Consider the following 16,988-nt stretch of genomic DNA (forward strand, 5'->3'; position numbering starts at 1 on the left):
TTCAAATTGGCCATTTTCATACTGCTTACCGGCCACGGAACATCGCACCAAGCTCCCGGAACAACAGTGTCTTCCTGGGGCGACTTTGCGTGAAATCATGCCAGGAAGATGCTGTCGTTCCAGGAGCTTGGCGTGATGTTCCGTGGCCGGTAAGCAGTGTGAAAATGGCCATTATATGGCTATTATTTAGTAAGTGAACTCTAAACCAGAAAAAAATCCTTTGTGGTCTACATGCACATTCCCAGGAATTCATCACCTGTGCTTCTCTTTTTCTGTCTCCCCCTCCACACCCTTCTTCATGGGCAAGAATATCTCACAAGAAGCAGATTTAAAAAATACAGAAGCAGCACTCAGATCTCTCTCCCTACTCTGCTTTTCATATTTAGTTAGTAATTTCATTACCATTGCACAGTTGTTACATAATTTGAAATATTCATAATCTGCTTGGCTAAAAAAAATTAATGCAGAAAAAAGAAAAAAAAAAGTCTTGCATTTTTAAACTGCTTAGACCCCAATTAAACTTGGCAATGAAAAACTGGCTTTATTTTACATACTTCAGCCATTATGTAAAAGGGGAAAAAAGTTACCAAGGTTATTGATATTCCCATCTCTTTTCCAAAATACATCTTGGGGCGGGGGGAGCCACAAACATTTCAAAAGAAAAATGAAAACAAACCCCCAGCTGAATAACATCTCTGGGCAATGTTAAGGAACTGGGCTTCCTTTCAAAGAAAAGGAGAGATCATTGCGTAGGTTTGCTTTTCTTCCTGGAAAATAAAGCACCTTAAGTGAGTTGCAAGCCAGGGATATTTGAATAATAGAGAACACATCGCAATTTGGTTAATTCCTTTTCTAATATTCTTTGGGAATGATGAGGGACAGCGGAATGAAGTGAAGCAGCAAGCTAAATCACCTAGTGAGAGACACAGGAAGAGAGACAAGGCAGACGGGTTTAGTTAAAAACAGACTGGATACTTTTAATACAAAGCTTGGTACCAAATTGCAAAATACAAACATCACGGAGGGGGGGGGGGAAACTCCCACACAACATGTATTCTACTTTTACAAACGTCCTCCCAAGTCTCTACACATGCCAAAATTAAATTTTTTTAAAAGCCACATACAGCAACAGCAATAGCAACAAGAGATGAAAGGTTAAAAAAAAAGTTGCGTACGAAGAGAAGGGGAATAGAACAGGGAGAATAAGGTGGGGACTAAAGCCCCAATTGATTTGAAAGCTCTAAGAAGAGCCAGCTAATAATATCATTCGTGACATAAGCAAATTCTTTTTTATATATAAAAGGTATACTCATAAAGCAGGCCATATAAGCCAAAATAAAAAAAGATCACCATCCAAAAACGGCTGATCACAGTATTGTTCAAGATGGCGGACTATAGAACCATCTCCCCTTCACCCCTTCCCACACTCTCTCACTCACTCGAAACATGGATACTTATTTGATCTTTTTGTTTTGTTTTGTGTTATAATCTAGTAACCTTGATCAAACGAGTCCTCCGAAGAATCGCTGAACGAAGATCCAACTTCGGCCTCTCTGGGCACCATACAAAACTGCTGCTTCCGACTTGTGGCCAGTTTAGATTTGAGAGTCCTAGCAACAGGTATGCCTTTCTTGGAGGTCTTGAGGCCTCCGGCGATCCTGCTGGTCTTTTGGCCCACTGCACCATACAGGTTGGGGAGTCTCATTCTGGAGTTGGATGGGGGTGGGAAAGGCCACTCGTCCTTCAGAGATTCATCATCTTCCTCTGAATCTGTATCTGCAGACAACGTAAGGTTTGGGGTGGGAGGGGAGGTTTTGTTGTTAAATGGTAAGTTAGCAACACATCTGCTGCTCGCATCTCTCTCAAAGGTAAAATAGCACAAAGACAGGTCTGAGAAGACACTTGGTTAGAGGAAACACTACAGCAAATTTCACTTCTCTCAAGACAACAGGACTGATTCTATCTGGTGCAGAGGGACCTACACAAGATGAAAAGGAACTCCCCCCCCCACGCGCTTTGCTCCCCAAGTGACCAGATTTTCCAAAAATCATCTTCTTCCGTAAGCACAACCAGACAAGAAGGAAATGATCCCAGCATCTTAATCCCACCCTGCCTCTCCTGGCCCTGCGCCTTTATGGACACACATGTTCATAGAAAAAAACAAGAGCAAGCCAAACAAACAAACAAAAACCACACGCTTGTTCCTTCACCTCAACTGAACGGAAATGCAGAAAGATGGTACAATATCAACTTCCAGGGTGTGGCAACGTGTCCCCCACCCAATATAATGTCTGATTCACTGATTACTGAGGTGGCGTGACAGCTAATCCCGAGGCCAGATCCCATGCCACTCTGCCCACTTCCATGATCACTCAGCTTGGTTGAATTTGAAAAAAAATTTTTTTGTTATTTATAGTCTGTCTTTCTCACTAGGACTCAAGACAGATTACACAGAGTAAGTCAATACAATCAAAAGGAAGGGCGATCCAATAAACAATGCAACAGGATTCACACTGTAGAAATCTCGAACCAACCAGGAACCAATCTTTTTTCTGTGACAATTGGCAATGCTAGTGCGGGAATGAACAGCTTTTCTCTCCTGGTCACATGATTCCTTTTTTTGGCGCTTACCAGAAAAAGTATGGGATCTAGCCACATGAAAGCAGCTACCAGTACTATGAATTGAGCCTGCAAAGAAAATGATTTTCCCTCCTTTGTTTACAATGTGGTTGGTAGAATTCGTTAGAAACAGAATGCTGATCGCATTGGCTGATGGAGAGAAATCCTTCCCCTGTTTTCAGTGAAATCATTTCTGAGATCGTGCAGGTCTGACTATTCCTCGTCCTATGAATCAAGGTAGCAACTTCCCACACCCCACCCTACCACAAAACAAAACTCAGTTATGGCCACTGAGAGACTTAAGAGATTAAACTTTTACTTCTGACAAAACCAGAAACATATATGGAGACAAACAACCAAAACAACAACAGCACCTGTCAAGTCACTTACTGTAGGAATAGCTGCTAACTTCAGATATTGCTGGTGAAGTGGTAACCTTCAGGTGACCCTTGAGTTTCAGCCCCACCTCCATCTTCTTCATTTTGGCAGCTATTTTGTTTTTACCTTCTTTGGAGGCTTTCAGGGAGAAGCTCAGGGTGTTGGACAAGTTTTTCTTTTCCTCATGAGGCAACAGGTATCTGCTGCCACCACATCCGCCGTTCTTCTGCTTCCCTCCAGAGCTGTCCATGCACTTAAAAGGGGATTTCAACTTCTTGTGCCTTGAGAGCGACAGGGCTTTGTCTAGCTTGCTCACCAGATGCTCTTGGTCAGAGGCCAGCTTCTTCTTCTTAATCTTTAACTGCAGAAAGGAGGGAACGCAACAGGCACAGGTGAATTCACTGCAAACACCTTTTGTTTTCCCTTTATGTCTGACTTCACTCAGTTCAATGGTCTTTTGGCCTTCAGGGAGTCCTTTCCAGATTGACTTTGTCTGCCATGGAGTCCCTAGAGGATTGCAGAGGATTCTGGGTCATATTCAAGGGCACATACTCAGCTCCTACGTGACACTGGCTAATCCCACTGGATCTTACTAATATCTTGGTGAACCGGGAAGATGTGCACATTTGCATGGGAAGTTTAGTTGTGGTGGGAAAACAGATTTTCAGGGAACTTTTTCTGCCCTTATCAAGAAGCTTCCAAGAAGCCTCACAGTTCCTCTCAGAACAGACTTTGAAAACCACAGACCCAGGTGTGAAACCAGAAGCCCATGATGGAGGTGAAAGAGTAAATTCCATTATTTCCCCCCTACATGCTGCCAATTAGCAAAAGCAGAGAGTATTCCTTGAGGATTCTCTTGGCAGAAGTTACCTCGCAGTGAGCAGCTTGGTGGTAACGCCGTGCTACTCTCAGTTATCTTCGACTGAGAGACGAAAGGCAGGATTATCCACTCCCATTTTAGGACCTATTTCATGCCTGCACTTCACTAAGGGCTCATTTTGCATTTACTGCACTATCCAGAAGCCTTCTCATTTGACATGGTAGGGCCTGCAGTTGGGGGGGACTATTAAACATCAGTTAGTTACTGGGAGAAAATAAGCTCTCAGTAACTTCAGCTTCCATATGCAGTTGCCAACAAAACCTCGAGCAAAGTGAATGAAGGGAGAGATACTTCCTCAATTATGATATGTAAGGAACTTCTGAGGAAAACCAAGAGTGTTTTGATTTAGACTAGCAAAGATTTTTTCAAGCACATCCGTACTTCAGACAACTCCATGAGGTAGATAATTAAGCCCTGTGGTGAGAGTTGACAACACGTGATGACACACCTCCTAGTAAGTTCCACCCAGCCTTGCCTCAGAGAGTTTACAGTTCCACCACACTCCGAAACACCTTTCTCAGGGGCCATGTTTTGGGGACCTTAGACTCACATGGGCATTTTATGTATTCTGTTGTTTACGCAGCTGTGGCTAGAAGCAAATATCCATCTCATTCCACACCCAAATTCAAATCCTCATCCATAAAGCCCGAAATAATCAGCAAGACCATCTGTGGGCCTAACTCACTTCTTAGCTCATTTGTCAAATAAGTTGTCACAGTTGACACGAGATTATTTGGCCTTTTGATCCCATCATGGAAAACTGTCCCTGATGATTCAGCCTGGCAAAGTGAAGCTCCTCTGAGAATGCACGAAATACGTTTGATGGCACCCTGAAGATGTTTTAGAAACCCTAAAACTCACCATCTGGTGACAATTCCCTTTTGGAAATGTTCACACAGACTCAAGCCTAAGTCTGGAGTTTAAAGGTTTTGTGAGTCGGTGAGCCAAAACGGCACTCGCTCACATGGGCGGGAGAGGTACTGACCTCACTGGAAAAGCTCGCCAGCATGTCATGCTCATCCCAGCTGCGATTCCTGCTCTTCATCTTCCCACTTCTGCCCTCCATGTCCTCTTCCTCATCAAGGAGGAAGCCCCTGTGTCTTTTCCGTGTTCCTTCTCCCATTTCCGAGTCTTCCGAGAGCAGCAACGACCTGCTTATCCTGAAAACCAGACAAATAAAATCAGCATGGCCAGGAATCAGCTACACCACCTTGAAGGATCAAAGACATACACAGAAGAGAAAATGAAGTTGTGCAAAGGACTTCATGGCCATGATCCGATGCTCTGAGTGGTGACTGAGGAAGAGCCAAGGCCACGGCAGCATCGGCTTGAGATTCCAAACACAAAAGGTCAAGGAGATGAAAACCTGCAGTTCAAGTTGCAGTCACGGCTGGCAGCTCTGTGATTTCTACAATAATACAGAACTAGTGGATATGCTGATCCAGGGCTTTTTTTCTGGGAAAAGAGGTGGTGGAACTCAGTGGGTTGCCCTCGGAGAAAATGGTCACATGGCTGGTGGCCCCGCCCCCTGATCTCCAGACAGAGGGGAGTTGAGATTGCCCTCCACGCCGCTCAGGGCAATCTCAACTCCCCTCTGACTGGAGATCAGGGGGCGGGGCCACCAGCCATGTGACCATTTTCAAGAGGTGCCAGAACTCCATTCCCCTGCATTCCTGCTGAAAAAAATGCCCTGTGCTGATCAGATGTCGTGGTCCAAAATGCTGTTGCCAAGGGAGAAGCAAGAGCACACTTGGACTGGCTCCTGATCCCTGATCAGCCATTCCTGGCCGCCTGTCTCTTTGTGCCCAGCTGAGGTAGGCCACCTGTGAAGTAACACGGCAGGGCGCAACATGGGGAAAGGGCCCTCCTCTTCACTCAGCCTCTCTCTCTGCGCCCAGCTTCGTACCAGAGAGACAGAAGCAGCTCCGTGCTCGGAAAGGCTCTATCAGACCTCCTCACTGCGCCCCTTTGAGGCGTGTACAAATTGTCACACACAGCCCAGCTGTAAAAGCAGATTACAATGGAAAGCGAGTGTGACTAACAGCAGCAGTGTGGGGGGGGGGGCAGGCAACCCATCCTCTCACCAGCCCTCCCCCCGCATTGTCCCCCTTGCTCCAGCTCCATTCCCTACACCACCCTGCTTGCTCTTTTTTGCCGTTATCTCTTTTGTTCGACGATCTGAAGTTCTCCCACACCTGCTTCCTCCTGCCCCCATGCCCTGCCCTGGCTGGTTCTTTGAGCATCTCCCCCATACTTCTTCTCCCACTGGCTCAGTTCCTGCTTTCCCTCTCCTATTCTTGTCTTCCACTTTTCTTAGCACTGCTGGTACATCTTTCTGGGCTGGAGCAGCAACTGACCATGGTGAACACCCAACGTTGTAATGGGTAATTCTTGCAGACGTGATTCTAGTTGGATTCTTTAGAAACAGCAGAAATGACAACAACTTATCCAACAGTGACTCTGTCCATACACTTATGTAGCATAAATATTTCACCCACCACCCAAATTCTGTATGATGTGATTACATAAATGCTCACTAATCCAAACAAGCCTATTTTGGAACACCACTGGTTAATGTTATCATTAGTTCTTCCTTGATCATTAATTAACTGTTTTATTCATGTTCTTTATAATGTGTTATTACTGTTATCATCATCATCATTATTATGCATAAATATTGCTAACAAATAAATAGTGTTAAAAAAGAAACAGAAAGAGAGAAATCCGTATCCATTTGGGTTTAGAAAGCATGTTTTTCAAACTCCTTGAATGTAGGAGATCGCCCTCTTCAACATTTTCATCATATCTGCACAAGTACACACACAGTCACTCCAAGTTCCAGGTAGCACTGAGCTTCCCTTGCAGGCAACCACCACAGATAAACAAAACACGGTGTTACAAAGAAGGGATGCTGCTTTGTGAAAAGACACCACAGGACATTGACAGCAAGAAACAGACACACAAACTGCCCTATACATCCTTGGCAATAATCCCCATAGGGCTAAGAACTGGCTTCACCCAGGGAAACAACGCAAGTCAGCAAGATCAACCAGTTTCACACAATCAAGCCGGAATTTCTTAAACTCCTGCATTAGCAAAGGGGAAAAAAACTGAAAACAAGCCAAAAACGATCTACGCACTGGGCGTGAGAAGCAAAATTCTAGCAACAATGAGAGTGAAGGAAGAAGAGAGAGCACCAGGAACCAGACACAGCAAGACCACAATATCTACACTGATTCACAGAGGACTTCTGGGGCTCTTTCAAAAAACCCTGGGGGGCTCACAAGCCACTCTCAGACTCAGGGTTCCACACCCAAGCCACGGAGCCTAGTTTAGTGCCCACTCACCTGCCACACTATTTTCCCACTATTGGATCATCTTTCCATCCCCCTTGGTTCAGCCACGCTATGCGCGGGACTGGCTGGACTCTGCTGCCCCGCTACACTGGACGCACTTTGTCCTTCAGCACAATCTATTGTGTGGGTGAGCTACAGCGCCACGCACATCAAAACCTTCCATACAACCTGTGGGCCGCTGCCAATTCAACGTCACGCTGAACAAGAGCTGCGACGTCCCACCTCCTCCATCCCAGGACGGTGACCCTGCTGTATCCGGCTTCCCCACAGTCCCGCCTTACTTTCCACTCCTGCCGTCACTCTTCCCTCTCTCCTTAGGGGGCGACAGAGCACTGGATCCGTGCTTCCTCTTCCTGGGCCTTCCTGGGCCTCGTCTTCCCAAGCTTCTACTTTTCTCGTCATGCTTTTCCCTTTAAAAAAACCACATGCTTGACTGTTAAACCAAAAGGAACTAAAAGAAAACACGTAAAAATAAAGAAACTGGTGGGGTAGGGAAAGCAATTTTTTAAAAAATGGAACGAAGAACAAACCGAAAACCTGAGCCATGAGACTCAATCACTAAGCCTCTACAATCAATCACCAAACCTCTACACTGACCAGGAAAGCTAAAAACAGCAGAGCGCCCACACAATCCTAAAACACAGCTAGTGCCGCTCACATCCACAAGTCGTAAGGGTGCCTCTCCCTCCTTGATGCTTTACAAGCCTCGTTTCAGCATGTGAATGTACCACGACGGGGATGGGGAAGGCCAAGGTGGTTTGAGTCTACAGAGGGCGGATCATGGTGCCCAACTGGCCAGCCAAGAAAAGGGGGTCCCCACAGTGACTTACTCGGAGTCTCTTCGGCGCTGCAGCTTCACAAGCTCCCGCTGTTTTTCCTTGTAACGCCTTTGAAGTTCGGCCAATCTCATCCGATAGTCCAGCTCCATAGCATCCATTTCCCCAATAGCCGACTTGATGGAGTACATCTGAGACGAGGAAGGGAGTCGACCAGTAAGGATTAAGGGGGAATCAAAACAGGTGAGCGAAGAGACAAGAATGCACTTGAGCTCCTGAGCTTTTGACATGGGATTAGAACATTATTTTATACAGGGCTTTTTTTCTGGGAAAAGTGGTGGTGGAACTCAGGACCACACAATGATGTCACTTTGGGTCAGCTGGAACAAGGGGGGAGTTTTTTAAAGTTTAAACTGCCCTCGGAGAAAATGGTCACATGGCCGGTGGCCCCGCCCTCTGATCTCCAGACAGAGGGGAGTTTAGATTGCCCTCCATGCTGCTTGGCGGCGCGGAGAGTGATCTAAACTCCCTTCTGTCTGCAGGTCAGGGGGCAGGGCCACCGGCCATGTGACTATTTTTAAGAGGTGCTGGAACTCCGTTCCACTGCGTTCCCACTGAAAAAAAGACCTGGTTTTATAGCAGCATTTTGGGTTGATTTCTTTCCATTGTACATGAGATCTGATTTTTATAATTTTGTTTGCATGTATGCTTTTGGGGAAGGTGGGAGAATCTGCTTAAAAATAACTCTAGATTATTCCTTATTCTAATGAGCTGATGCCTGTTTTGATTATTATCATTTGTTGAGTTTTTACTGATTTTAATGCTTCATTTAGTATCTCATCTGAGTTCAGTGCTTTATTGAGATGACATTTCAGTTTTTGGGTGGGGGTTGACTGTCTTCGAATCTTCTGGTTGAAAAGTAAGACAAAGAAATATTTAAAAGAAATACAAAGTCTTTATTACTAGCAACAACGTTCAATCATTACTTTTGGAACCATCTTTTGCCTGGATCAAATCTCCAGTGAGTCTACAGTCATGGGTGTGCAGCACAGCTCTGTGACAAGAATTTTTGCTTCATATCTATAAAATCCCAAATTCAAACACCGACTCCTCGCATAAAAGGAGTAAAAGTTCTTTTGCTGTAAGCCTCAGAAAGCCACTAATAAGATGGACCAGTAGCATGAAGCCAGCATGACCTTGTTTCACAAAATTAATTGAAAGAATTCAAAAATTTCTACTCCTGGTTGTTGTGGGTTTTCCGGGCTGTATTGCCGTGGTCTTGGCATTGTAGTTCCTGACGTTTCGCCAGCAGCTGTGGCTGGCATCTTCAGAGGTGTAGCACCAAAAGACAGTCTTTTGGTGCTACACCTCTGAAGATGCCAGCCACAGCTGCTGGCGAAACGTCAGGAACTACAATGCCAAGACCACGGCAATACAGCCCGGAAAACCCACAACAACCATCGTTCTCCGGCCGTGAAAGCCTTCGACAATACATTTCTACTCCTGTTTGATTTCATCTCTTGTATTCCCTTGAACCTTTGCACGGATTCCCCTTTCGCCCATGGCCTGGACACATTTCTCCCATGCCCCTTATCCTCCCTCCCTCCTTTAAACCTAAAGCCGGTACCAAAGGACTACTCACTGGTTCATCTTTCTTCTGCATCCAGCTGTACTTTTTGTTGGGGTCCAGCTCTCGAGGCAGACGGATGTTTTTCAGGCTGTCCATAAAGGGGGTTGAAAGGACCTCCATCAGCATCTGAGTGCTGGCGGCCAAAAGGCTCTCCAAGGTTGGCCGGGCAGCAAAGCGCTCTACGTCTGCTTAAGATACAAAATCGGTCACTCAATAATAATAACAACATTCGATTTATATGCCGCCCTTCAGGACAACTTAATGCCCACTCAGAGCGGTTTACAAAGTATGCCATTATTACCCCCTCAACAAAACACCCTATGAGGTGGGCAGGGCTGAGAGAGCTCTGAGAGGCTGTGACTGACCCAAGGTCACCCAGCCGGCTTCAAGTGGAGGAGTGGGAAATCAAACCCGGCTCTCCAGATTAGAGTCCCATGCTCTTAACCACGACACCAACCTCTTAACCACTACACCAAACTCAGCCAAGAATGGGTAAGCCTCAAGAAGGCACAAAGGGAACTGTCTCGGGCAGCAGTCTTCAGCCTTTCTAGACCTGGAGCCCCCCTTTAACACCCCCCCTCCCAGTGGCAGAATGGGACCCAGAACATTGCAAGCAAAGGACAAGGTGACATTACCCCACAGCCATGCAACAGGATGGTCCTTTCTGAACAGGAGTCCTCTCTGCCACTGAGTGCTTGTTGCCACACTGCTGTGCTCACTATAGCAGGAGCAGCAGGTCCCTTCCATACGTTCCCTTCCCACTGACTATGTTAGGATCCAGCCCTGGTCCTCACCTCAGTTATGGGGTGGAGGGTGGGGAATGCTGGGCTAAGTAAATCTTGATCTGTTCCAGAAAGGCACGTTCTTGAGAGCTGACATTCCACCCACCCACCCAAAGCCAAGCCAGCCCATGACCCTTCTCCTCTCCCAGTTCCTGGCATTCCTGACATGGTGTGGTCAGTTTGGCTCAGCAAACAGCCACCAAAGTTGTATCGTGGTACAGTCTAAGCCATTGTTGGCCAGGGACCCCATGGGAGAGACCACGTAAACTGCCTTCTGAGCTCTCTAAAGAAACAGTGGGTTATGACTATAATAAATAGACCTAAAACCATCTGGAAACAGAGACAGTTTTGTGGATGAGCAAAACACAGCATCTCTCCACAGACCGACTCAGGCCTTGCCTCTAAGACATCCATCAGGTCTTTACAGGACTTATTTGACGCACGCACACTCAGCAATAGGTTCCGTGGTGCCCTCCTGGGTTTCTGGGGCACAAGAACGCAGGTCGAAACGCAGCTCACCTTCACCCTCCTGCCTTCTCTTCTCCAGTTCCAGTTCAGCAATTTCACTCAGCAGTGTGATTCCCTGCAGGAAGGTGTGCTCGGGCGACAGGCTCGAGGACACCTCCAGGTTCACCACTGCCTCCTGAGTGACACTGTCGCTTGGCAGTAAGGAACATGCCTGAGGCAGTTCAGCGGCAGCTGCTAAGGCATTCATGCCCGCCAGTGGGTCGTCCGGTGTGATGTCCAGAGGAGGGACTGGGCAGGATACAATCTCATCCCCGTAGCTGGCCGTTTCCAAGGGTGGCTCTCCCTCTTCCTGAGGCATGCTGGGAAATTCCCTCTCCTGGGGAGAGCTGATGTGAGGCAGTTCCGTGGCTAGAGAAGCCTCCTCCGGTGGAGGTGTGAGGCCCATCCCAGATGGCTCGTCGTCCCTGGGTAACAACCCCACTTCATAGTTCAGGTGGACCGGACAAGGTTCTGTGCCACTAGCAGCATCTTCTTGGGTCCCCAATTCCACAGGGCATGCCATCACTTGGTAAGTGGGTTGGCAATCCTGAAGAGGTCGTTCCTCCTCGACTGCACTACTCAAGGCTTTGCCGTGGTGCAGCAGAAGGCCACAAGAGTCCACGTCCTGAACAGGAAGCGTGATGGATCTTGCCATGTTCAGAGAGTCCACGTCTTGATCACAGACATCACCCTCCTGGATTTCATCCATCTCGATCTCAGTCTTCACCCGTTCTTCCAAAGACTCCTCTTCCTCCACGGCCTGGATGGGTTTGACAATTTTGGATGGGGAGAGGTGGATGGGTTTGGCCTCTGGGGAAAGGGCCATGTGCTCCGAATCCCCTGCTGGCAGTGGGACATCAGGGGCCAAGCCATCTGCGTCCGTTGCTGCAGCCGGTTGGATAAGGTATGGGTAGTGCCTTCTGAATGCGTTGGGCAGGGACTGGAATGGATACCCTGATGGAATCTCTGCAAGAGAAAGAACAGCTGGTGTGATGAACAGAGATCCATGGAAAGGCTTCTGTTCTTTTTCCTCCAGGTGGATTCCCTAGCCGCATCACATAAATCAGCGTCTTTTTTATAAAAAAGATGTGTCTAGACTTCAGGTTTGTGAAAATAACCTATTAATATTATTAATAAACATTCTTGTAGACTACCTTTCTTCCTGGAAGTGTAGGTAAGCATACGGTTCTCTACTTTTATCCCCACAATTAATCTGTAAGGTTAGTTTTGGCTAAAAGACACCAACTGGCCCAAAGTACAACCCACATTACCCCAGCCTATGTCAAGCATACCATCAGCTAGACCAAACTGGCTGTCCAAGGAAGTGTTAAAAGATTATTTTTTTAAAAAATGAGGGAGACGCACAGCACCCATGGTTTATTCTAATGCAAGTTTATTCTAATGCAGCACCCCAGGATTTCAGACCAGGATTTGTAGTTGGATTGTTAACTGTGGTTGGTACTACTTGTGGTTTCTTACAAGATCTGGATTCACAAACCACAATTTGTCAAATAGCTCCATCCTTGGAAGCCACCTGGCCAGAGAAAGCAGAATAGGGTGGATATCCTCCGTGGTGGAGGTGGAGAGAAGGTGAGAAACAGACAGCCCAAGGTTCATGCACAATCCAGGATTTGTCACTTAGGAAGTTAGGAGTGGTAGACTAACCAGGGTTTATTGCACTAACAATGGTTTAAACAACCCCAATTGACTATTGTCTGAATGCAGCCTAACACTGTGTGTTTCATGGTTCTTAAGCCTTCAGTGGAAGGGGCATGGGGCTACATTACTTGGAGAGGAAGACAGGCAGGCAGGAGAGAGAGAGACAAGGGAGGAAAGCAGGACAGAAAAGAAGGAAAACTGGGATAAAATGCAAGGGAACATAGCCTGGCTCTCTTACCTGGGAACAAAGCCTGGTAGGGACTGTTGGTCTCTTTTCCCCGCTCTATTTCTTTCTTCTCCACGCTCTCAGGCTCTTCCTCCTCTTTTGCGGAGATGCCAGGGGCAGGGGGCGGAGAAGCAGGGGGCGGACTAGAAGGATGGGAGATGGGAGTAGCAGGGTAGGAGAAGGCGGGCTGCGTAGGTGGCTCTTCCATCTTTTGGATAACCTCAGCTTTGAGCCCAGACACAGGCGAAGCCCTGGGAGACAGGGGAGGGGGACTCACAGCCTTGCTGTATGATGCTGAAGTGTTGTGAGGCAGCACTGGAGGCTTTCGGGGCAAGAGGCCTGAGCCGGAGGAGGAGAAGCCTGCCTTTCCACTGTCCATGCTCCGCTTGGAGACTTTCTCTTCCATCTCCACTCGCTGCTCATTAGCCTTTAGCCTCTCCTGTTGAGAGAGGAAGAAAAGGAGGAAATTTTGGTAAAGTCTGGAAGGGAGGTGGAAGAAAAGAAACTTGCAATGCAATTCCAACCAGAGGTAGATCCTTCTAAGACTGTGGAAGTCAAGGGGCTTAGAAAGGCATTAACTCTGCTTAGGATTGCATTGTTATGCACATATGGGACACAGCCCAGTGCTGAAATACAGGTGCTTAACCCCACTGATCGGATCAGGTGTATTTAGCTCACTGCTGAATTTCCCTTGTGATGCTCTTCCTGGGCATATTGAATACCCACCGAAGTTATTCCTCAGCAATCTCATGGCAGGAGCCTCAGGATTTATTTCAGTATTTATCAGTATTTATTAGTGTTGAGGAATTTTGGGGGTGCTCTATTGTTTTCTATATGTGACTGTGATCTAAATTGACTAAAGAACTTATGAATAAAACTCTTCTCCCTGTGTGCTCATCCCCCTCATTCCATCCTGTATTTTGGTTGTAGTAACGCAAAGGCCTTGCTGCGTACAGGCAGTCCGCACTCTGAGAACAAACGAAGGCTACATACATTTCCTTCCTGCCCTGTTCTCAGCCTTGGGTATGTTCTTTTTAAAAAACTTTATTTTTATAACCTTTGTAAAAATACTCAAATGTCAAACTAATATAACACCTTAACATGTACATTTCAAGGGTGTCATGGAAAGGGTTACTCATTAAGAAAAATGTTGAAGTTAATGCATAACAAACTGTATACATATTAATTATTAAGACAACACAACGTAACTATAAATAAGTGGATCACATTGCTCAGGAATGTAGAGGTAACTACGGAGTCTTTCTGATAGTTTATGTTACGTGACCTGAAAGGAAACATAATCTTGACCTGTCAATCTATCATGTTCTGAACATCATGAGATATTCACTTGATTGTGTATATATTCTTGTAATAATGCTCTGTACTGTAGGCAATTGTTGTCTACTTGCATCATGCCTGTGTGATGGTAGGTGCCACCTGGTTGTTGGCACGCACCCTGCTGTAATAGCCTGTGCATCAGACTTATTTGAGAACTTCTCACAGTAAACTTTTCTGTTTCTAAGATCACCAAGTTTAAAGCCTTGATTTATTATTCAGACAAGGAGAGAAGGGGGACCTCCTAATTGGCAAACAGAGGTGATAAAAGTTTCCCCCCACAATTAGTGGTGGCCAAAACTCTCCTAGCTTTCCGCAAACAATGCAAAACCGAATTATTCAAAAAGACTTTTGTATTGTAGGGAGGGGGTCTCAGATGCATCGCTAATGAGTTAAGGACCGTAGACTTCACCACTATGTTGCCTTACATATTGCCTGTTGTCTTAAATATGTGCTCCTACTTGTGCTTCATGTGGTTTAATGTCAGCCCTAGAATTGCTTATGTTCTGTTTCAGCATCTCTTCAACTCTGCATTGGATCCTTGCTAATGCCACGCCTTTGTAAACTTGTGTTTAATTACCGTATGACATTGATTATGGAAATGTCCTTGAAATTTACTGCACTAATCTCACACTGTGTAATCCACCCTGAGTCTCAGTGAGAAAGGCGGGTTATAAATGACATTAATAGCAACCACCACCACAACAGCAACAATAATAATAATAATATGCCTAGACAGACTTTGGACAGAGTCCAGATGCAAAAAGTTGGTTCACAGGAATCTGGGCTTACTGCAGTTGTGGAGATGGCTTCATTCCAATGAGAGAGGAAGAATCTCTACTGACATGTTCGTGGGCAAAACAGCTCTTGAAAAGGGAGTGCATTTGAACAGAGGGGGGGCTAATGTCCTGCTAGGAGACTTTCTGGGGTATTGGACTGGCTACTGCTGGAAATAGGACTAGATCACTGCTGGCCTGCAGCTAGGGGAGGAGCTGTGGCTCAGTGGCAGAGCATCTGCTCGGCATACAGAAGGTCCCAGGTTCAATCCCCAACATATCCAGTTAAGGTAGTAGGTGATGTGAAACTCTGGAAAGCCACTGCCAGTCTGAGTAGACAATACTGAGTTTGATGGACTGGTGTTCAATACTCGCAATTGCCACATTCGCAGTTGTCAGCAACCAAAAGGGCCACATTTACTTACATCCCTGGCATGAGGCCTTTGGTGGCAGCTGTTTCAAGGTGGGAACCCCACCAGGCAAGATCCTTGCACACATTTCTGAGATGTGCACAAGGCTCTTGCCTGGCGGGGCTCGTGGCTGGCGGATGGCTCCCAAGTCAGTTAGTAGCAGCGGACTAAATGAATCCTTAGTCTGAACTAGCTGGGCCCTTCACTGCAGAAGCCAAGAAACCGTGTGGCTCGTGATCGTGAACCTGACGGCCACCACACCCATCAGCTGATGATCTGTAACGGCTTCACTGAAAGACTCCTTTGGCACGTACCACCAGCTGGGCGCTCCTGTGCAATTCCATGGCGTGAGCAGCCTGCTGTTGAAGGATGTAGAGTTCATGCTGGCGGAGCAGCTGCTGATGGGACAAGAGCTGGAGCTGGTGGGCATGTTGGAGAGAGCTCCTTGCCGAGGGGTACATGGCAGGCCAGAGAGGAGGAGCCCGATCCATCAGCTCTGCTGCAGATAGACAGACAGACAGACAGGAAATTACAGCTGCGTTCCGTCTCGCATGGATGGACAAGAGCCTGAAGCATCAGAGATAAGCCTTCTCCCAGGCATTAGGTCCACAGTGCTGGTCACACATAAGGTGATCTACAGCCTATACATCAAAACCACACATAACTGCAGAGAGCTAAGTCTTGTGACTTGTAAAATCATATGATTTTTTTTTTGCAGATATTGGTTTATTCTCCACAATTTACAATGCCAATGCTAATAAGCATGGAAGTCTCACTTCCTGGCTGCTGGAGGCCCTCTGGCTGCTGGGATTTCAGCAGGTGCTTTAAGGCTAGAAATCCTAAGGGCTAGGAACCTGATTCTTGTTGTTGCTTTCAAAGCAAACTGCAATGGTTATCAGGATACTAAACTGTGAACCAAGCACCGATTTCCTCACTTCGGCACAATCCAAAACACAAACACAAGGCAGAGATTCAAATCAGAGCCACCGTGAATCCTTCCTCCATAGGAAAAAAAACCCAATAGCTGTGCTATTGGGATGCCCTCCTCCACCGCCCCCCCAGGCACGTGCAGAAAGATCCTTCCCAAGAGAGTGGACGAGGAGGGTCACTTTTGCACGGCCTTTGACTTCTGGAGTGCAGATTGATCTAGAGCAGAACTACAAGTGACAAAATGCACAGGTTGGACACTTGTCAGCTTCCCTCAAGTTTTGATGGGAAATGTAGGCGTCCTGGTCTTGCAGCTTGGCTCTCCGACTGCTGTCCAATGGACTTTTCAACTGTCACTTGTCCAACATTCCGCCAAGCTGCCTACATTTCCCATCAAAACTTGAGGGAAGCTGACAAGTGTCCAACCTGTGCCTTTTGTCACTTGTAGTTCCACTCCTAGACTCACGTCCACACGAGGTTTCTTGGAAACGTCCCCTTTTGCTCCAGTACTCACCAAAGTGTGGCAGATGCTCACTGGGGATCACAACCAGCTGCCCGGACTGAGGATCCCTGGCAAACTGATAGGCAGAAGGGAGCGCTGCCCCCATGCCAGGAGGGAAACCCGGGGCCATGCCTTGGTGCAGAGAAGGGTGTCCCAGGCCTAGAGAGGGGGAGATGGGGGAACAGTCAATAGAAATGATTGGTATGGGAGGAAAAATAACTGATT

At 46.8% G+C, this 16,988-nt stretch overlaps 1 protein-coding gene across 4 annotated transcripts in view; it reads right to left on the minus strand.

Annotated features, from left to right (window-relative positions):
• Positions 1 to 16,988, minus strand: part of TNRC18 (trinucleotide repeat containing 18) — a 109,551-nt gene that overhangs the window by 38,909 nt on the left and 53,654 nt on the right. Inside the window, exons 8-17 of one of the 4 annotated variants that reach the window (XM_054995628.1) lie at positions 16,776 to 16,922; positions 15,649 to 15,833; positions 12,826 to 13,252; positions 10,941 to 11,894; positions 9,652 to 9,824; positions 8,064 to 8,200; positions 7,515 to 7,643; positions 4,863 to 5,037; positions 3,010 to 3,358; positions 1,498 to 1,776 (exon numbers count right to left, since the gene is read on the minus strand). In XM_054995628.1, coding sequence (XP_054851603.1) covers positions 1,498 to 1,776; positions 3,010 to 3,358; positions 4,863 to 5,037; positions 7,515 to 7,643; positions 8,064 to 8,200; positions 9,652 to 9,824; positions 10,941 to 11,894; positions 12,826 to 13,252; positions 15,649 to 15,833; positions 16,776 to 16,922 — 2,955 coding nt within the window. Of the gene's footprint in view, positions 1 to 1,497; positions 1,777 to 3,009; positions 3,359 to 4,862; positions 5,038 to 7,514; positions 7,644 to 8,063; positions 8,201 to 9,651; positions 9,828 to 10,940; positions 11,895 to 12,825; positions 13,253 to 15,648; positions 15,834 to 16,775; positions 16,923 to 16,988 lie in introns of all 4 variants that reach the window. The other 3 variants (XM_054995629.1, XM_054995626.1, XM_054995630.1) reach the window with 3 other exon arrangements.

The sequence above is a fragment of the Eublepharis macularius genome, chromosome 12 (genome assembly GCF_028583425.1).
Source record: "Eublepharis macularius isolate TG4126 chromosome 12, MPM_Emac_v1.0, whole genome shotgun sequence".
NCBI classification, from domain to species: Eukaryota; Metazoa; Chordata; class Lepidosauria; order Squamata; family Eublepharidae; genus Eublepharis; species Eublepharis macularius.